The sequence below is a fragment of the Dendrobates tinctorius genome, unplaced genomic scaffold (assembly GCF_039654945.1).
Source record: "Dendrobates tinctorius isolate UK_male_01 unplaced genomic scaffold, ASM3965494v1 ptg000060l, whole genome shotgun sequence".
NCBI lineage: Eukaryota > Metazoa > Chordata > Amphibia > Anura > Dendrobatidae > Dendrobates > Dendrobates tinctorius.
The window spans coordinates 90,482,713-90,505,840 of NW_027361728.1; the positions used below are offsets into that span (position 1 = coordinate 90,482,713).

Genomic DNA, 23,128 nt, shown 5'->3' on the forward strand with positions numbered 1-23,128 from the left:
TTATCTGATCACAGGTTATTAAAGGACTGTTGCCACCGCAGTCGACTCATTTACTCCATTGCACATCTCAGGGACAGTTCTGATTGGTGGTAGAGAGCAGTGATCCAGGCCTGTGTCTGCACAGTTTAACTAATCAGATTTGTTTTGTATTGATACTGGTGCTGATGCTAAACTATCATACTTATAGTCCTTCTAAGGGCTAATCTTGTGCTTTGCTGTTAATATCTGATACATTCTATATTTAGCCTAAGGACAGTTGCAGGAGCAGGGAGAGTAGCAGAGTACAGCCTCTAGGCAGGGCTTAGGGCTTTGCTGTCCATTGCTAAATATATAGCTGCTGCATGTGACCACATTCTTTTTTTTGAGGGGGGGTGAAAAAATTGACTATATTGAAATCCATAGAGTATTACGTGCTTCGTGTTACATTTCGGTGGTATGCAAAACTAAAAAAAAATGTAAAATTTTTTTTCTCGAGTGAACTAGTGATTCATACAGTGTAATGTGATTAGTGGGTGACTAGCATGGCAGAATCCTGCGAGACTCTCGAGGGAGCGACTGGAGGTCTATTGGAGCCAGACCAGTCTGGCGCAACAGCAGAAGTGGAAGGAGTAGAACCAGCCACTTTCCCAAAACCACCAAGGACTGATCCCAGGCAGTAGCCTTCACAGCTGGGGTTCTTGTAGACTGCGTACTGGAGAGCTAGGATCCAGCAATTGGTGAGCGGACTGCGGGGCCTAAGCTGGTTGGAAGAGAGGAGATGAGCCAAGACCAGAACTGGAGACATACTAGTGAGCATGCTAGCTGGAAGGTACTGAGTGTTGGCATGCCGGGGGAGATTGTAACGTATGACCGACAGCAAAGATGGGGATCCATAGAAGAGTTTGGGATCCGTCATCACATCTTTTTCAACCAGCAGACAGTAGAGACAAACACTTGCCTCACAGGCTGCAAGAGCTGAAGCCTGGAACCTGGGTCATGTTCCTCAAAATGAAGGGGCAATATTAATGGTATGTGGTGGATGTGATCTGAGAAGAAAGGGAACAGGTTGTTGCTTTCAAGGTTCTATAGACGACTGTATTACCCTCCTTATCATTTTTTCCTGGATTGCACTTTATGCACTTTGCACCCAGCAGACAGTAGAGACGAAACACTTGCCTCACTGGCTGCAAGAGCTGAAGCCCGCAACCAGGGTCACATTCCTCAAAATATTTTTGATATGTGGTGGGTGTGATCTGAGAAGAAAGGGAGCAAGTTGCTGCTTTCAAGGGTCTATGGATGACTGTATTACCCTCCTTTGTGCAAAGCCTTGATGAGTATAGAAGTACATCAACTAAAGTTTCAAAATATTAGAATGAGGCCTATCAGTTGTTGCCTTCAAGGGTTTATGGATGACCCTCCTTATAATTTTCTGGCTTTGCACTGTGTGCAAAGCCTTTATGAGTGTAGAAGTGCCACATCTACACTTTCTTAATTTATGAGTCACTGGAGTTGTTGCCTTCAAGAGTTTATGGATGACCCTGCTTGTACATTTTGGCAGGCTTTGTACTTAGTGCATACCCTTTATGAGTCTAGGAGCACCAGTGCATGACAATTTGAACATAATGTGCATGAGGCCGTAGTTTATGTTTAATACAGGGTGCATCTGAGTCCATCTTCTGTCTCATTTTTAGCAGTTCTTGCTTCCTTCATAAGTAACACTGAAAAAGTAAGAAAATTTAATAGGTAAAGTTTCTCTTGGGGAGAGTGACATATTGGTTATGTCATGCAAAGGTAAGGAGGCTTATTCACTTTATCGAGCCTTCAAATGTGACTTTGGATGTAAGCCAAATCAGAATCTCAATTTTCAGACAGTGTTTCAGGGTATTTATTCATGTCAGTGTAAAGTATGAGAACTGATTTGACTATGTGAGAGGTTCTGGACTGAAGTCTAAGGGTTAACATTTCTCCTTGCGGAGAGTGACATACCTGCTCTGGCATGCAAAGGTAAGGAGGCTCATTCACAGCGCAATGTTTCTCTCAGAGAGGAAGCATTGCACTGCAAATAAGCCTCCTTACCTTGCCATGCCAAAGCGGGTATGTTACTCTCTGCAAGGAGAAAAGTTACCCCTTAGACCTCAGTCCAGAGCCTCTCAACTAGCCAAATTAGTTCTCATACTTTGCAATGATGAAAGGCAATACCCGGAATCACCGTGTGTTAGAGTTGGCAGAATGCACCAAATAAAATATAATAATAAGGTGCGTTCGCAACCAGGGGTCCACCGTGCAGAGATAGAACCTGCTGCTAAGTAATGGTGGAACAAGATGGTTGTTGAACACCGAAAACACGTGGGTTAAATGTCAACCGCTGTGAACAGCTGCGAACTCTGTTGCTCCACACAGTCGCAGCAACAATGTAATAGAACGCTGTTCCCTGTTGAACATCACAGGGCACAGCAGATATGGCACGAGTGAGGTCTCTAGGCTCAACCCCTAGAATGCGGGGACTGGAGTTTGACCGGACACACAATGCGCACGGTGTCGCACAAGCGATGCCACTACTTGGCGCTGACAATAGGCATTGACTCTGCCTCCTACCTGCACTATCAGCCTAGGCACTAACTGGCAGGGCAGAGGAACTCATGCATACCAAGGGTAGGGGTTTCATAATGAGTCAGTCACCAGAGACAATCATACATGCATACAACACACACATCACATAGTCTATTCTAACGTGCGGCTGTGAGATCCTTTTATAGATCCCAGTCTGCCAGTACCTTGCTAGTGGACCAATCTGAGCACGCTTGAGGAACTGAGCTGCTGACCGCCGACCACCAATGAAAGGTTGCCACCAGGGGTGGACACAGACTGCAGAGGGCCCCTGTGCAAGAAATCTTCCCGGCCCCCCCCCCAATACTGCAAAAAATTTAAAGGGAACCGGTCACCCCCGCAGGCGTTTTTAAGTAAAAGAGCCACCTTGTGCAGCACTAATGCTGCATTCTGTCAAGGTGGCTCTTTTATTTAGGGTACCTTGCACCGCAGAAATAATCGTTTTTAAAATTGGTCAGACATACCTGATATTTGTCAGGGGAGCAGGTGTTTCCCCATCTGAGAGAGACGCCTCACATCCATCACTCATGTATTCCAACATTGTGTCTCCAACTCCAAATCTTTATTTTCAAATCCTGGCACCTGCGCTGTACTATGTAATCTTGTTCACTGTCGCCCGTCCTCTGTCATGACATTGGCGGCGAGAGAACCGGCCCCGCAGTTGCTTATGTTTTATTCACAAAGCGGGGCAGGAATCTTGGGCATGTGCACTAGTTATCTGCGCCCGAGATTCCCAGCCCCGCAGTCTCTGCAAGGTACCCTAAATAATAGAGCCACCTTGACACAATGCAGCATTAGTGCTGCACAAGGTGGCTCTTTTACTTGGGGGTGACAGGTTCCCTTTAAGTAAACATATAGGTTGCATGAGCACGGGACTATGGGATGGAGGATAATCATTATAATTTGTTATAACTAACCACAGTGAGTTACTATGCCCAGGCAATGCCGGGCTCTTCAGGTAGTATATTTATAAACAGCATAGAATGAATTGAATTACAATGCAAAGAAGCAGTGTTATCACTCACCAGTCTGCAAATGTTGGCTGTAATCCTGCTGTATGGAAGCAGAATGGGGTTTTAGGCCTGTAGTATAATGATCCCTGGCTTTAACTTATATGGTAAGTAAGAGTCTTCACCATAGCGTATAGCATCAAGAACACAATCTGTCAAAGGATACTGTCCGCAGTTTTGGAGGAGGACACTATGATGGATCTGAAGCATTCCCTGAAGTGCCTCCATGGTTCCGTCACAATCTCCTCCCGAAATTACCTAATTTCTGGTCAGCTTCTAGCACGTCACTTCCGGTGGAATGTCACGTGCAAATTTTAAAGTGCTCCTCGGGGCTCCGCCGTGTACGCCTGTGTCCACAGGAAAAGTAAGCTCCCAGCCGGGGCAGTGAGGCAGACTCTCTCTCAAAATTGGGACTGTCTCGCTGGGAGGTATGCTCCCCACCATATAACTTGTACACATATGGTTCCACACACCACATACACACACGGTTCTGCTTTTTATGCCTCGTACACACACGGCTCCACTCTGTACACACATGGCTCCACTCTGTAAAACTCGTACACATGTGACTCTGCTCTGTACACCTTGCACACGTGGCCATGCTCCGTAAACCTTGTACACTTGCGGCTTTGCTCCATACACCTTGTACACTCGCAGTTCCACTCCGTACACATCCCACACACACGGCTCAGCTCCGTACACCTCACACACGGCTCTGCTCCGTACACCTCACACACGGCTCTGCTCCGCACACCTCGTCCACACACACGGCTCAGCTCCACACACCTCGTACACACACGGCTCAGCTCCGTACACCTCGTACACACACGGCTCTGCTCCGTCCACCTGACACACACATACACGGGTCTGCTCCGTACATCTTGTATGCACGGCTCCGATCCGTACACCTTGTACACACCCAGCTCCGCTCTGTACACCTCGTACACACACAGCTCTCCTACATTCACCCTGTAAACTCCCCTGACCCCACACATAAACTTACTTCCCCTCATCCAGCGTGATGACAACCAGCACAGCAGAGTCCTGCATAAAACAAGGGCTAGGACTGTGCACAAGACCTGTGATGAGGTCACAGGAGGGGAGGAGTCAGGGGTCACATGATCAGGGGGCCCTGACTCCTTCCTTCCCTCCTGTGACTTCATCAATTACAACAAGCCTCTTGCACGACCGCAGCACCAGCATGCAGAGGCTAAATTGTAGGTGCTGCGGGTAGAGGAGCGCATAATGCCACCTCCTGCTGCCTGCCGCTTGAGCAGCTGGCTCAACTCAAATCATTATAGCTGCGCCCCTGCGTGTGGTGCTGGAGGGGCCCCCTCTCCCCTGGGGCCCCCACCACCTCCTGCAGCGCTGCTCTCCTCTCCTCTGCTCTCCTCCTTGCAGCGCTCCACATGGCTAATTTGAATTGAATAATTAGCCACGTGCGGTGCAGGAGGCAGGAGGGGCCCCCTCTCGCCTGGGGCCCCGTTCAATGCACGGGCTGCACGGGCAGTAGGTCCACCCCTGGTTGCCACCTCACAAGCATGCTCAGTAGGGTGAAACCCTGACTTAGTCTCAGGAATGACTGCTCAATGCTGTTTGCTGTTGATTGCTATAGCTGAACCTGTAGAGGCAGCAGCAATCAACAGCATAGCATGGGTCTGAGCAATATGCTGAGACAGACGTCTCTGCTGAGCAGGATCCACTGCAGCCGAGACTGAATGGGAGACCGCAGGTGAAGACATGGCTTTCTGATTCCTCCTGTGCAGAGGGAGAATCCTGGCGCCTCATGAGGTGTCTACAAATTGAGATTCTGATTTAACTTTTACCCTAAGAAGAACAACTGCACTCTCATAATTTCTTAAGGGATTTCAATGAAGAATTATTATTTGTCTACAAAGTACAAAATACACTGTACATAGTGTGAGGTAGAGTGACATATTGTGACACTGAGTCACTTCTTCCTGGCAAGCCATGAGTTGGAATAGTTAAGGAGTACAAGGTCAATTGCCAGGAAGGTATGTCATAATCATAATGAAGAGATAAAGTCATAGTGAGGTCACGATCCGAGGTCAAAATACCAGGAGGATAGAGGATCAGAGCAAAGGGGTCAAACAAATGGATGGTCAGATTGAGGTTGAAGGTCTGGCTTTGATAAATCAAAGAGCAAAATACAAGGCACAGACTAAACAAACCACACTTAGCTGAAGCTACGGCTGACAGCTATCTGGGACTACCTGCTCTGTTAAATAGCTGAGCAATTATGAGAACTGACATGACTGGCCAATGTATGTGAAGCACAAAAATATCATAGAGTAAATTAATGTAATTGTGGAACAACTTTTTGGGACAAAATATCCCGGTCTCAGATTGGATGGCCAAGCTTCAGTGAAGCTAGTGAATTTGTCACATCAAAGTGAATCAGGTTGTCTGCCTACAAGTGTATAAAACCTAATGCTTGTCAAAATGAGAAAAGCATGAATTAGCGTTAACACCAATGAAATAACTGGCCATACCATCTGCCTGTCCACTGTTTGTCTTCTACTCCTTTCTGCTGCTGCCAGTGGCGATGGCCCATGCACAGCCAGAAGTCCCATTCTGTTTACTTGAAGCAATAGTTGCGCTTAATAGCATAACTGTCATTTCAAGTGAACCTGCATGCCTCTTGATCTTCCCTCCTCCCCTTTCTATAGAACTAAATCATTAGCAACTATCATCTGTTGTCTCAAAAAATGGAAAAATGTATCTTTAGTGAATACAAATCTTTCAGACCTTACCCACAAATTGAGAGTGAAGGATCAATCCAAGAGGAGAAAGAAGCAGATTTCTCTGATAAGATATTTTACAAAGCTAATTATTTGTATGTGTACTGTTGATTTATTAAATGAAAATTAAAATGGTGGTTACTTTAAGTTTTGTTACTGTGATATCCCGGTACCGGTTCTACTGCTGTTGAATGAGACAGTTGTCATGTGGCAGTAGATTTGTTCCAGTGTGTCAGAACTAGTTTGGGCACTGTGAGTTAGAAGATGTAATACATTGCATTGTATATGGACGATTCATAAATGTGCTTTGCTGCCATCTACTGGCCAATGTGTGTATATAAAAGTTAAGTGATTATTCTCCTCACAAGCTACCATAGAAAAGGCTGTGAGGAGTCTCCCAGCTCAGGGCTCACACTTCCCGAATGCTGGTACAAAAGAGTTGAGCCCGGTTCAAGCTGCCTAAGGAAGGTAGATGACGCAGACACTACTGCTCCCAGTACAGTTTTCTATGCCAGTCCACGCTGGGGGTACATTTTTCTCCACATAATCTATCCAGTCAGGTGAGATAATCTGCACATGTACTCTCCTGCATGCCGGTTATCCTATTTGCTTCTAGTCAGGATCAGATCAACATGGCTGCCACACCACCGACTTTGTGTAACCGAGCCCCTGCGAAAGGGAATGTTAGACTCAAAACTGTGAGTACTTCCACACCTTAGTGTGTTTCTACAGAGAGCCAATCTGTGCAGGTCCCTCTCTAATAGCAAGTGAAGAGAAATATGCTCCAGCCAACCTGAGAGGCCATAACCTCACTTGTCTCATGATGAGAGAATCGTTACTTCCATATGCATAATATACTGTGAACTTTGTTTTTAAGAGAGAGACTGTACCCCGTTACCTCTTTCAGTAAAATTGTTATGTTTACAAGTTCACCTGTGTGTCTGACTGCTTGAGATTGGTTAAATACCACGGGCACTCCAAAACCTGCACCCAGACACCACTACTAAAGGAGTGCCCCTGGGGGGGTCCTATAACATCCACAAGTGCCACCTCCCACTATTGACAATTGTGGACTACTGCTGCCAGTGGGACTACATGCCCCCGATGGCCCTTCTGCAACATCTGGTATCACCCCAGTGGCCCAGCACAATACTTTGTTTTTTATTAAAACTGCACCAAACTGAATACAGTGAAAGTATATAAATTTGGTCGTTCCAGCATCAATCTACCCAACTTTTGTTTGTTGGCTGTAAGAATGGAGAACATACAGAAAAGAGTAACAGTTGCAACGATCATTATAACATAAATTTATAAAGTTCAGAACAAAAGATACTCACATAATAAGAATGGAGATCTTATTTGGATCTGCATTTGGGATACCTGCAAGCAAGGTTGATAGGAAAATAAAAGATTTTACAATTTATATTTAAATGCATATAAGAATTCACTGTGAATTGACTTTGAGACAAACCTCCTAAAACAATTTGGTCTTGGTGAATTTGAAAAAAAAAAAAGTCAGTCACCTTATTGCTGAAGATTAGATTAGCCAAATAGCCTAGTTATTATTATTGCATCCTTTTTGGTAAAGCCCCTGGGTGGCGTTATTTACAGTATTTAATCTTTTAACAATGGACACATTTTAATTTTGAATGCCTGTTTTTAATAAAAAAAGAGAGAGGAGCCAGCGCCGCTTAAGGATAGAACGCATAGCATAGAGTGCATATGCACATAATATCTAACTGTATTCAAAATGAGATATTTGGCAAAAAAATTATTCAAGGCAATCATGTGGAGGGTCCTACTCTGTTTTTAATAAACACTGTGCCATACGGCCTCCTAAATACATTAAAAGCAAGACCACATTAAGTGCAATCCGTACCTGAGCATATCTTAATCGCTCCCATGAAGCCAGATAAAGCAAGTGCAGATGAAGGCCAACCAGGTCTGAATGTAGACATGTCAGGTTTAGCCTCCACACTCTGTCCAACCAGGAAACATAGATGAAGGGCGATGCAGGTTCAAACACAGGTGCACAATTAAGTAAAGCGTGGGGCTGCTGTGTGTGTGCACAGCAGCCTAGATCCATCACAGTAAACATAGAAAAAATGGCGAACATAACCCAGCGCGCACGGCAAAAGTGGTGGTCAGCCACATACCAACATACAAAAAAAAAGAGAGGAGCCAGCGCCGCTTAAGGATAGAACGCATAGCATAGAGTGCATATGCACATAATATCTAACTGTAACTGACCACCACTTTTGCCATGCGCGCTGGGTTATGTTCGCCATTTTTTCTGTGTTCACTGTGATGGATCTAGGCTGCTGTGCACATACACAGCAGCCCCACCCTGCCCCAAGCTTTATTTAATTGTGCACCTGTGTTTGAACCTGCATCGCCCTTCATCTATGTTTCCTGGTTGGGCAATGTGTGGAGGCGAAACCTGACATGTCTACATTCAGACCTGGTTGGCCTTCATCTGCACTTGCCTTATCTGGCTTCATGGGAGCGATCTAGATATGCTCAGGTACGGATTGCACTTAATGTGGTCTTGCTTTTAATGTATTTAGGAGGCCGTATGGCACAGTGTTTATTAAAAACGTAGAGTAGGACCCCCCACATGAGATTGCCTTGGCGCGGCGGGGTGGCTCAATTGAATTGATCAATTTTTTTGCCAAATATCTCATTTTGAATACAGTCAGATATTATGTGCATATGCACTCTATGCTATGTGTTCTATCCTTAAGCGGCGCTGGCTCCTCTTTCTTTTTTCCTCCTTTTTTTTTTTTTTTTTTTTTGCCTGTTTTTAATAGACCAACTTACCAACTGTGCACCTATGACCATACTCCATCCTTTTAGCTCATGTTCCTCTACTTGCGTGCACTTAGGTGCATCTACAGAGCAAAATATCTCTCTGCAGTTAAGTTGCATTTTTTGTCAAGGAGGAATAATTTAAACAAAGAAAACCTACAAAAAATATAAATGAAATTCCAAAAACAGGTAACCATCATGTTGTCTGTTGCTGCAATGTCCTTGCAATGTGTGTACATGCAGTAGTTATAAAAAGTCTCCTCACCCCTGTTACAATGCCAGGTTCTTTTATGTAAAACAAAAATCATAAAAAGAAAAAGAAATTCAGAATTTTTTCCACCTTTACCCCCTACCCAAACTTAGACGCACTCAGTACTTCATGGTTGGGAAATGCTTCCCGACCTTGGATGTGCTGAGTACGTCCAGGCGATTTTGAGCACACAGCAGCTGTGCATGCTTTTTCTTTTTTTAATAAATTTGCAAACATTTCTACATTTGTTTTTTTTCAGTCAAGATGGGGTGCAGAGTACATTAATGAGAAAAAAATGAACTTTTTTGAATTTACCAAATGCTGCAATGAAACAAAGAGTGAAAAATTTAAAGGGATCTGAGACTACCACATCAAAACCCTGTCATGGGCAGCCCATTCTCCAGACTTAAATCGCATTGCAAACCTCTGGAATGTAATCAAGAGAATGATGGATAGTCACAAGCCATCAAAGAAGAACTGCTTAAATTTTTGTGCCAGAAGCAGTGTGAAATCCTGGTGGCAAGCATGCCAAGACGCATGAAAGCTGTTATTAAATATCATGGTTATTCCACGAAATATTGATTTCCTGAGTTAAAACATTAGTGCTGTTGTTTTTAAATGATTATGAACTTGTTTTCTTTGCATTATTTGAGGTCTGAAAGCACTGTTTTTTTTCAATTTTGACAATTTCTCCTTTTCAGAAGAAACAAACTAAATTATTTATTGCTAAATTCGGAGACATATTGTCATAAGTTAGTTGACTAAAAAAACTATTTACATTTTACTCAAAAATATACCTATAGAGAGAAAAATCAGACAAACTGAACATCATTTGAAAGTGGTCACTTAATTTTTGCCAGAGCTGTATAAAAATATATATATATATATATATATATATATTACACTGCTCAAAAAAAGTAAAGAGAACTTTTAAACAACAGAATATAGCTCCAAGTAAATCAAACTTCTGTGAAATCAAATTGTCCACTTAGAAAGCAACACTGATTGACAAATAATTTCACATGCTGTTGTGATAATGGAATGGTCAACAGGTGGAAATTATTGGCAATTATCATGACACCATCAATAAAGGAGTGGTTCTGCAGGTGGGGACCACAGACCACATCTCAGTACCAATGCTTTCTGGCTGATGTTTTGGTCACTTTTGAATGCTGGTTGTGCTTTCACAATCATGGTAGCATGAGACGGACTCTACAACCCACACAAATGGCTCAGGTAATGCAGCTCATCCAGGATTGCACATCAATGTGAGCTGTGGCAAGAAGGTTTGCTGTGTATGTCAGCGTAGTATCCAGAGGCTGGAGGCGCTACCAGGAGACAGGCCAGTACACCAGCAGACGTGGAGGGAGCCATAGGAGGGCAACAACCCAGCAGCAGGACCACTACCTCAGCCTTTGTGCAAGGAGGAACAGGAGGAGCACTGCCAGAGCCCTGCAAAATTACCTCCAGCAGTCCACAAATGTGCATGCGTCTGCACAAATGGTTAGAAACCGACTCCATGAGGATGGTCTGAATGCCCGACGTCCACAGATGGGAGTTGATGTATATATATATTAAATAGAGAGTTAGAAGAAAAGCAGGTAATTCATCTGCCTGGTTCTGTAAAATCACTGCAGGAACCGACAGGTTAGAAAAGATGGATTACATACAGTATAAACAAATAGAATAGGTAGATATATAGATGTCAGTGACAAATACAATTAGTACAGTGTGTGCAAATTACTGTACATGTATTTAATTAATAAAAGATTATTTTTCAGAAAAAAATGACATGGTCTCCCGCACAATTTTCGTAACCAGCAGAGGGAAAGCACACGACTGGGGGCAGATGTTTACAGCTTGGGAAGGAGGTAATACCCATGGAGCTTCCCAGGCTATTAATATCAGCTCACAACTGTAGGTTGTAGGTTTAGCCTTTACTTGCTATTAAAGTAGGGGACCCCAAAAAAATGTGGGGTCCCCCCATAATTAATAACCAGCAAAGGCTATGCAGACAGCTGCGGGTTGGCCCCCGACCCTGGCTAAAAGCATCAGCTCTCAGCCATCTCAGAAAAGGTACATTTCTAAGATGTGCCAATTCTGGCACTTTGCCTCGCTCTTCCCACTTGCCCTGTAGAGGTGGCAAGTGGTGTAATAGTTGGGGGGAGTTGATGTCACCTTTATATTGTCTGGTGACATTAAGCCCCAAGGTTAGCAATGGAGAGGTATCAATAAGACGCCCCATTACTAACCCCATAGTCACATTGTAAGAAAACACAGACACCCAGAAAAAACATTTAATTGAAAGCCACAGACTCCTTTAATAATCTCAAATGAACCATACTTACGACCTCACCTAATTCCACTGAAGCCCTCGATCTCCTGTAATAAAAGTAAAATAAAAAAACAACAATATACCATACCTGTCGGTTGTTCTGTCCCATGCCATAATCCATGTCTGGGGGAGTATTACTTTTCAACCTGGATGGTGCCAAGATGTGTCCATCTAGGCTGATAACTACTGGTGAATGAGATGCTGTGAGCGCAGCCGGGCTGAACTGCGATGACCTCTGGACCGTGGGAAAATGCCAATGATGAAGTCACGGCAGTTCAAGCTCAGTGTTTTCACAGCAGATCACCGTGAAAAATTCTCACTCTATGCAATATAAATACATATATATACTGTATATACTGTATGTATGTGTCACTAAAATCTATATAACCAGGTATCCTATATGTATATATTTATTCCATCTATTCTATTCTAACCTGTCAGTGTGATTGTACTGTACACCTCACATAAATTGCTGGCTTTTCAAAGGACACCCGTGTACAAACATCGGACAGTACTCGCATGGTCCGTGTGGTGTCCGATGTTTTCTCGCACCCATAGGCTTGCATTGGTGAGACTCAGCTAATATATACGTGTAAAATTGCAGCAGGCGAAAAAATACGGTGATGTGAGCTGCCACATAGATTAACACTGGTCCGAGTGCTATGCAATGTTTTCTCGTAAAGCACTCATCCGTATTCTACGGTTATGTTAACTCGGTCTAACTTGTGTCAATGAAGAACTGACAGGTACAAAGCATAGCAATGCCTTTGCATTGCTATGCTTTATAATTGTGACCAGACTGCTAAAAGTCACAGTCCCATAGAGGTACTAAGTACAAAAGTTTTAAAAAAGTGAAAAATAATTGTGAAATTTTTAAAAAGAAATCAGAAAACTTAAAATATATTGTTTATTTTTTTGTATATATAAAAAAAGTACATGTTTGGTATCGCTGCATCCAGAATGACCCATCCTATAAAAAAGTAACATTAGTTAACCCCTTAAGTGAACTCCGTAAAAAAATAAAATTAAAAATGGGGCAAAAAAACAATGCTTTTTCATCATACTGCCAACACAAAGTGGAATAAAACGCGATCAAAAAGATGAATGAAAATGGAAATGGTATCATTGAAAATGACATCTTGTCCTACAAGAAACAAGCCAACATACTACTCACAGTGGAAAAATCATTGATTGTAAAATAGTTTTTGTGTAAAAACGCCATACCATAAAAAAATAAATGTGATATCGCTGTAATAGTACTGACCTGAAGAATAAAGCTTCTTTTTACCACCCGTGGAACGGCATCAAAACCTCCGCCCAATAAAAACAATTCCTGAGTCGCTGATTTTTGCTAATTGTGCAGCCCAAAAATGGAAATAGCAAGCTTTCAAAAAATGTCACATGCCTGAAAATGGTACCTATAAAAACATTAATTCATCCGGCAAAAAACATACTGTAATATGACACAGTAAGCAGAAATATGGAAACATTAGAGCTATCAAAATATGGTGATAAGAAAACTAGTTTTGCAAAAGAAGCGTTTTTTAGTGTGTGACAGCGGCCAAACATAAAAACCTGATCTAAATCTGGTATCGCTGTAATCGCACCAACCCAAAGAATAAAGTCATCTAATGAATAATACCACACAAGGAAAGACATAAAAAATAATTAGGACCAATTTTTCACATGCTGTTGATTTGTACATTATGCATCTCAAAGATTGCAGTAAGGCTCGGCTTTTCTGCATAAATCTCTGAAATACATGAATCAGACAGAACCCCCTGCTGAACATTCCTTATAATGAGGTATATTGAGGCATTGTGATGCCGTCTGGCCTATGATCCGGCGGTGTTCATCTTTTTAGATGTGGAAAAACAGCTTTGTGTACCTCTAAAAAAAAAAAAAAAACGACACCTCTGAACAGAAGCCAGACGGAATACAGAATGACTCTGCTGCCTCATTATAGTGAATGGATTCTTTGGGGGTTTCTTCGGAATCATGTCATTCAGAGATTTTGGTGGAAACCCCAATATAACTGCTCAGCATAGAGAACAGGATAATGTGATCCAAAATGTTATGTAAAAAGGTCCCAATAAAAGATTCAACTCAATCCACAAAAAAAGCAAGTCCCCACACAGGTCCGTCATATGTCAATGGAAATATAGGGGATTCCACGTTACTGGTAGTACAAAGGCTATGGAAAAGCAAAATGGCTCGTCAACCACCAAAAGAAATCCAATGAATTCTGCATATCCAAATACCCCCTGTCTTCTGAGCTCCGCAGTATGCCTAAGTCACATATAGCATCCACATGATTGGCATTTCTGTAGTGATGACAGCCCGCTAGTGATGGGCGAGCACTAAAATGCTTGGGTGCTCATTGCTCGGGTTGAGCAAATTGAAATGCTTGGGTGCTCAACCCGAGCAACGAGCCCATTGTAAGTCTATGGGAAACCCGAACATTTTTGCCACGACCCCCCCCAGGGGTCTTTTTAGGGTCTAAAAACGTCCAAAATCGATGGAAACTCTGCTGAAATGACATGGGAACATCATGGGGAAGACCCCTGGAAGCATTTCTGACTCCCAGGTCACTGCTGTGAACAATGTTGTCAGTCTTACACCATTTTTCCGGACGCACAATAAAACATGCAAAACCTAAACCAAAATTGATTTTCCTGGAAAATATGTTAAGGAACATCCCTTCCAGGGTAATGATTTGTATGTAAGGCAAAATAAATAACCCAAAGCAAAAATGTTCCTCCACCACTTGGGTTATGTTCACATGTAGCGTTTTTGATGCGTTTTTCAAGTTTAGCATTGCTTTCAACCAAAACACATGCATTCACTGGGAAATGTCATTTTAACATTTTACAACCTTAGCTGGTCATGTGGTGTGTGACACATCATCAGAAACATCATGTTTCGTTTATGAAGGAGAGTCTGTTAATGCAGGTGGGTCATCAGGTGGACTTTAATGTTCTTAAAGGGACAACAGTTGTTCCTCATTATTCTTAGAGAGCCATCAGCCGACTATGCTTTGTTGTTCCCGTTATTAAACAGTGGGTCTCCTATACTGTTATTGCCTATGCATTGCATGCAAGGCCTGCCCCAAATTTGGACACCCCCAATAACCCATTGAACCAACTTACTGGATGGCTGCATGAAAACAAAGCTCCCATTCTAATTTATTTGGAACTGCCATACTGTTAGCCTATGCATTGAATGCAAGGCCTGCTCCAAATTTGGATGCACCTCAATACCCCTTGGAAGAGACATGGAGGAGGGTCTCTTAAAATTTTTTTCCCAATTTAAAGGAGCGGCTCTCCTATACTCGTAATGCTCTTGCAGTAAGTGTATTGGATGACAAACATTTCCCCCGGGGAGGTACACATCAACATACTATGTAATCATTTTTTTGCGGGCATAATAAACACCCTTGAAAACTATAATGTGGTTTCCTACACAGTTGCTGCTGGGAAGGTGCAGTTTTGTAGCAGAAATATGGCGGACGTGTTGTTGGATGAAGTGATCAGGAAAAGGGGCATGGTGACGGTGGGAATGGGAACATACAGGATTAATAACAGGGAGGGCTATGGGAGGTATGAGATCCAGGATCCAGCATACAATGAATAGTCGTTTACCCACCACAAATTACCAGAATGTGTTTGATGCCTGTCAGATACAGTAGGTGTAACAGATGCGCATCTAAAGCTAGGCATAAAAGATGGCCATCAGAAATTTTTTGACAAAGACACACATTTCTGTATAAAGGGTAAAGTTCAAGATGCTCATGAGGTGCTGAATTCTAGAAAGCAGCAGATCTGTGTTGGAGGAAAACTAACCAAACTGATGGATGCTTATGAGAAACAAAGTTTAATGAGGAGTGCACCTGCCGTAACTAATAACTCACCCGAGGTCCAAGGATGTTCATCTTCACCCATAAATATCACAAAGACCATCAAAATTTCACAGCCGAAAACTATTTCTTCCAGTGTAATGAACACTAAGGAATGCGAATAAAAATAGTTAACCACAAACCTGGGAAACCACAGATTTTCTCTTTATAAGATATGGACGATGATGGTATTGATGACGATTTGGAACTTTCCAATATCCCCAACAAGAAGATGAAGATCACAGCTGCCCACACTGTGCAAAAAAGGCCGGGAATGTCTGAAAATTCATTTTCTCTTGGGGAAACTTTACCTCTTACTAAAGTGGTACAGAATGATGCATTCACAGCTCCCATGTCTACTCAGCACGAGACTTCGCCACCTTTATTGCACACAAAGGCTCTAACCAATGTGTCACGGACACTTGTCACAAAAGAGGACAGCTCTTCAGTAGGGCCGACTCTAAAAGAGTCTGTCTTTAGCCCTTTAGAATGCAGAAAAATGACCATTAATAATTTGCATCCAAGAGTCACAGAGGAAGATATCGTGGAGCTTTTCTGTGTATGTGGTGCCTTGAAACATGCATGCTTGTTGAGTTGCAGAGGTTGTGTTTGTAAGAAAGGAAGATGCAGTTGGTACCTACAAAAAATACAATAACAGATACCTAGATGGACAACCAATGAAATGCAATCATCATTTGAATGGTAGTGTGATAACATTTGACCAGCCCATCCTTCTAAGATTAAGTGACACCCCATCAAAGAAGGAAGGTGAATCTACAAGAAACAACTTTCTCCTCCTCCAGTGTTGCTTCAAATCCTTCTGCTAAAGTTGCTCATGATACTATCGTAAAAGCACTCTTTAAATCCTCAGGGTCATCAGCAGTCATCCAACCAATCGCATTTAAGATTGAGCTCTGATGAGACGATCACAAATTGGAGACTGTAATAAGAGAGATTCCCAATTAACATATGGGCCCAGAGACTCCTTTAAAAAATCCTTCATTTTGTTTCTTGAGTCTTGTTTACCTCTGATAGCCACCAGGTAGTTTATGTTTGAAGGGGTCTGGCATCAAACGTTGGACAATCAATCCTGTTCCTAGCATTGTAGTACATTTCACTTTTGTTGTGGGGCAGTTGCGTTATTGCATCAAGAATTTCTGTTTTTCCCTTACTCTAGTATTCTGATACAGCACGATTATTGTTCGACTGTTATGTCAAAGGAGATTAAATGTTGAATAACTTGTTTAAATTTCTTCAATAATTGGTTTCTACTTAAAAGATATTCTTTGATGTTGTGTAGTTTTAATATCTGGATACCTAGAAATGGATATGAAGACCTGCATATTCCATGAAATGTGGGTTGGAATTGCTAAGTGTCCACCGACTGTGTTCTAGGCCAATAAAATTTTTATGCCTAATTAATATTTCACACTGTGAAAATGTCATCCAGAACTCTACAATCGTAGGCAATTCTTATTTCCCTGCGGCTGAAGCATGTTGTTGTGCAACCTGTGACCGGAATCCAGAGAAATGCTGAAGGGAAATAGATCACACTAATAATGATCTAAATATTGAGTACAGAGGAATGCTGGGAGCACACAGATTGTGGTTTTCTATCAATTTCATCTGCATTTACAAATTTGTATTTAATGCTGGTAATAAAAAAAAAAAATTTCGAGTGTAGGCAGGGAGCAGTGCCATACCATGACTATCTATTTGCTCTTCCTGTACAATCCTATAATTCTTTTACTTTGATATTTATTTGGACTCCTCATTGGGAGGAGGGGGGGCCACAAGAAGCGATAGATTAACTCTGCTGACACTAAAAACACCCCTTTGAAAACAATAACGTGGCTGTTGCAGCACGGATCACGGTCACCATGATGATCTAGTGGTGGTGGCTGATGAGGATGAGGAGAAGGAGGAAGACAACAACAAATAGGCAAAATTTGGAAGCATATACCCATGTGTGGGTGTGAAGAGGTGCATGGGAATATGCCTCCCAAAAAAAGACACTGGATTTGAGGTTAGGTTTCACTGTTATCATGCAGTGGTGTACAGAAGTCTGGTCCTATCCAGCCCTTGTTCATTTTTATGAGTCAGCCTGTCAGCATTTTCAGTTGACAGGCGGATGCGCTTATCAGTTATAATTCCACCAGTGACACTAAAACCCGCTCTGACAAAATGCTAGTGGCAAGGCAGGCCAGGACCTCCAAGGCGTAGAGAGGCAGTTCATGCCACATGTCCAGCTTGGATACCCATTAATTAAAAGGCACAGAGGAATCATGGAGGACGTTGGTACGGTCAGCAAGGTACTCCCTCAGCATCTTCCAAAACTTTGCACTCCTTGTGAGAGTACCCCACACCTGAGGGCCAGTGCGATGGGAGGGTCTGAGAAAACTCTCCCAGAAATTTGACAGTGTTTCCCTGCCTCTGCTGGATTGGAGTTGTGTCTCTCTCTCTCGCCTGTACTCCTTGTTGTCCAACGAACTGTGACCTCTGCCGCCAGCATTTTCAGATGGAAATTTTTTAAATAATTCCGCAACAAGGGCCCTTTGGTACTGCTCTTTTTTAGTAGGCCTCTCTGACTCTGGAGTAAGAGATTGAAAGTTCTCCTTGTAGTGTGGGTCTAGAAGTTTCACCAACCAGAAATGAGTGTCATTCAAAATTTTGACAATCCAAGGTTCACGGGAAAGGCAGCGCAACATAAAGTCAGCCATGCGAGCCATACGGCTAACAGGCAAGACTTCCGTGTTCTCACCAAGAGGACAAATGACAATGCTGTCCTCCTCCTCCATGTCCTCAGGCCATCCACACTGAACAGACAGTATGACAGTTGTGCTTGTAGCACCATCTATAGCACATGAAACTAGCTCCCGTTCTTCCGCCTCCTCCTCTTCTTCCTCATTGTCAACCAATCCACGTTGGAATAACATGAGGCTAGGCTGTGTGTAATGTGTCAATTATAGCATGGCACTACCGCAAGGTGCTCTAGTAGGTTACCCAGACCAAAGTGAATAATAAAGTAACTTGGCACTCAACTGAATGATCCTTTACAAAAGAAGTTTTTATTTTATATGCAGTCCTAGAAGACGTTTCGGCCCACAATCGGCCTTCGTCAGTCTGCCGACTGCTAACAAGGTATAATGACCAGATATAGAACCAAGAATCTATGTGGATTCCTGCTTTATGGTATAATGCAGATTTGTGTTGTACTTCCAGCTGTCACTAGAGTGTGCTGTGTTGTGCTGGTAAATCAATATAGAATCGTGACAGAAGCACTGAATATAAGGTCATCTCCGTCAAGTACTGAGGTTGTTTGTCTGTAAGTGCTGTCTCTGTATAGCATAGTAGAAACTACCAGACGAGCGGTGGAAACTGCGTCTAGCCTGCTACATTGATACCTCACATCCAAAAGCCTCATATGGCCTCCTTTCTCTAGTATGCTATACAGAGACAGCACTAACAGACAAACAACCTCAGTACTTGACGGAGATGACCTTATATTCAGTGCTTCTGTCACGATTCTATATTGATTTACCAGCACAACACAGAACACTTTAGTGACAGCTGGTAGTACAACACAAATCTGCATTATACCATAAAGCAGGAATCCACATAGATTCTTGGTTCTATATCTGGTCATTATACCGTGTTAGCAATCGGCAGACTGACGAAGGCCGATTGTGGGCCGAAACGTCTTCTAGGACTGCATATAAAATAAAAACTTCTTTTGTAAAGGATCATTCAGTTGAGTGCCAAGTTACGTTATTATTCCCTTTAGGCTGTGTGTAATAACCCTGTATGGTTCCTTGCTCCATCTCATCATGCGCCGCCTGCAATGCATCCTCTTTCATTGTAAGCAGAGAGCTTTTCAGAACACAGAGAAGTAGGATGGTGATGCTAATTATGGCGTCATCACTGTTTTGCAGGATGGTACATATGTCTGACATCCATTTCCACTCCTGAGGTCTTATGTATGGAGTCTGAACTGAATACCGACAGCCTTGTTGAAGCCGGTAGTCAACAATTGCCCTCTTATGCTCAGAAAACCTTTCCAACATATGCACTCGAGGGTTCCAAATGCATGGGGACATCACGCACCAGTTGATGAGCTGGAAGCTGCAAACGCTGCTGAAGCATGGCTAGGGTGGTGGAAGCTGTAGCTGACTTTCTAAAATGGGCACACAGGTGTTGTACTTTCACAAGCAGATCTGGCAGCTCCGGGTAGCTTTTTGAGAAACCGTTGAACAACGAGGCTGAGCACATGGGCCAGGCATGGTATGTGTGTGAGCTCGCCTCAGAGCCACCACCAGGTTCCCGCCATTGTCATACATGACCATGCCTGGCTGTAGGTTCAGCGGTGTCAGCCACAGATCTGCCTGCTCTTTCAGAGCTGTCCACAACTCTTTAGCATTGTGCGGTTTGTCACCTAAGCATATTAGCTTCAGCACAACCTGTTGCTGCTTGGCTGAGGCACTGCTGCAATGCTTCCAGCTTGTGACTGATATGGATATTTCAGAGATGAAGTCTGAAGAGTAGGAGGAGGTGCAGGAGCTGTAGACTGCGGGGGCTACCCTGATTGATGTAGGGCCCGCAATCCTCAGCGTCAGGAGGATGTGTTCCATCCCAAGGTCCAACTGAGTCCCAGCTTCCACTATGCTAACCCAGTGTGCCGTCAGTGAGATGTGCCATCTCTGCCCATGAGCACTTGTCCACGTGTCCGTGGTTAGAATCATAGAATCGAAGAGTTGGAAGGGACCTCCTGGGCCATCTGGTCCAACCCCCTGCTCAAAGCAGGATTCGCTAAATCATCCCAGTCAGATGTCTGTCCAGCCTCTGTTTGAAGACTTCCATTGAAGGAGAACTCACCACTTCTCGTGGCAGCTTGTTCCACTCATTGATCACTCTAACTGTCAAAAAGTTTTTTCTAATATCTAATCTGTGTCTCCTCCCATTCAGTTTCATCCCATTGCTTCTAGTCTTTCCTTGTGCAAATGAGAATAAAGTTGATCCTTCTACAATGTGACAACCCTTTAGATATTTGTAGACAGCTATTAAGTCTCCTCTCAGTCTTCTCTTTTGCAAACTAAACATTCCCATATCCTGCAACCTTTCCTCATAAGACAGGGTTTGCAGACCAGTCGCCATTCTGGTCGCTCTTTTCTGAACTTGCTCCAGTTTGTTGATGTCTTTTTTAAAATGTGGTGCCCAAAACTGGACACAATATTCCAGATGAGGTCTGACCAAAGAGGAGTAGAGGGAAATAATGACTTCACGTGATCTAGACTGTATGCTTCTGTTAATACATCCTAGAATTGCATTTGCCTTTTTTGCTGCTGCATCACACTGTTGACTCATATTCAGTCTGTGATCTATTAGTATACCCAAGTCTTTTTCACATGTGCTGTTGCTTAGCCCTATTCCTCCCATTCTGTATATGCTTTTTTCATTTTTATTGCCCAGATGTAGTACTTTGCATTTTTCCCTGTTAAAAACCATTCTTTTAGTTGCTGCCCACTTCTCCTGTTTATTTATATCTTTTTGAATCCTCTCTCTCTTCTCTAGTATTAGCTATCCCTCCTAGCTTTGTGTCATCAGCAAAATTAATCAGTTTACCCTCAATTCCTTCATCTAAATCATTGATAAAGATGTTGAACAATACAGGGCCCAGGACAGAGCCCTGTGGTACCCCACTTGAGACATTCTTCCAACTGGATGTGCAGCCATTTACGACCACTCTTTGGGTCCGATCACTAAGCCAGTTATGAAACCACCTAACAGTTGCCTTGTCCATTCCATACTTAGTCATTTTTTCAATAAGGATTGTATGAGATACTTTGTCAAAGGCTTTGCTGAAGTCAAGATATACTATATCTACAGCATTTCCTTGATCCACCCAATCAGTGATTCCGTCATAGAAGGAAATTAAGTTAGTCTGACATGACTTATTAGTTACAAACCCATGCGGACTCTGTTTAATCACTTCATTCTTATCCAGGTACTGACATACATGTTGTTTAATAATTTGTTCAAAGATCATTCCTGGTATAGAAGTCAGACTCACCAGCCTATAGTTGCCTGGGTCCACCTTCTTCCCCTTTTTGAAGATAGGAACAACATTTGCTCTTCTCCAGTCTTCTGGGACTTCTCCTGTTCTCCAAGAATTTTCAAAGATTATGGAGAGGGGTTCAAAAATTTCTTCTGCTATCTCCTTCAGTACTCTGGGGTGTAATTCATCTGGACCTGGAGACTTGAATTCATTTAGGTTAGCTAAGTGTTTCCTCACTATCTTTCTGTTTATAGATATCCTGGATTCTTCTATTCCCTTAATAGGACAGTGAAGAACAGTTGATGTTACATTTCCTTTCTGAGAGAAAACAGATGCAAAATAGGAATTTAAAAGTTCGGCCTTCTCAACATCCTGTCTTACCATTTCATCATTTTCATCCTGTAAAAATCCTATAGCATCTTTGACTTTTCTTTTACTTTTGACATATCCCCAAAATCCTTTATTATTGCTTTTGACATCTCTTGCAAGCCTCAATTCATTTTCAGCTTTAGTAATCTGATTTGTGCCCTGCAGGTTCTGCAGACAGCATTATATTCTTCTTTAGATATGCCTCCCTCTTTCCATTTTATAAACATTTTTTTCTTCCTTTTTAGCATGTGCTTAAGTTCTGTGTTCATCCATCCTGGTTTCCTTAAATGCTTCCTATTCTTCCCTCTTTTCGAAATTGTTAACAATTGTGCTGTGAGAATTTCATTTTTCAAGATTTCCCATCCTTCCTGGACATTTTTGTCCTTAAGGATATCCAGCCATTGGATCCCTCCAATTCTCTTTCTGAATCCCTTAAAATCTGCCTTTCTGAAATCTAACCTTGACGTCTGAGTCTTCACAGGTCTTCCTCCTCTAGTTATCCAAAATTCTAAAATAGCATGGTCGCTACCTCCTAGGGTCCCAGCCACTTTTACCTCCTCAACCATTTCCTCCCTGTTTATAAGGATTAGATCCAAGGTAGCAGTTCCCCTTGTTTTCTCCCCTACCTTTTGGAAGATAAAGTTGTCAGCAAGAGAGGATAAGAATTTCCTTGACCTGTTAGTTTTGCCTGAGAGAAATTCCCAACAAATGTCTGGATAGTTGAAATCTCCCATGACAACTATGTCATTTTTTGGAGAACTTGGCCATTTGATGCATAAAGAGTTCATCCATATCTTCAGCTTGCACAGGCGGCCTGTAGTAAATGCCTACAATGGTGTCCTTTCCATTGTTCTGTCCTTGTATTCTTACCCAAACAGTTTCCACAGAACTCCCAGTCTCTGAAGCTTCAATCTCTGTGCAGATATACGCGTTTCTAACATACAATGTGACACCTCCTCCTCGTTTATCAAGTCTGTTTCTTGCAAATAAATTGTATCCTTCTAGTCTTGTATTCCAATCATGTGTATCGTCCCACCAAGTTTCAGTGATTCCAATGACAT

General features: G+C 42.7%; 1 protein-coding gene across 1 annotated transcript in view; it reads right to left on the reverse strand.

Annotated features, from left to right (window-relative positions):
- LOC141092810 (phospholipid scramblase 2-like) overlaps nucleotides 1-23,128 on the reverse strand; it is a 100,022-nt gene that overhangs the window by 62,955 nt on the left and 13,939 nt on the right. Inside the window, exon 4 of the mRNA XM_073579141.1 lies at nucleotides 7,696-7,738. Within this exon, the coding sequence (XP_073435242.1) occupies nucleotides 7,696-7,738 (43 nt within the window). The remainder of the gene's footprint in view (nucleotides 1-7,695; nucleotides 7,739-23,128) is intronic.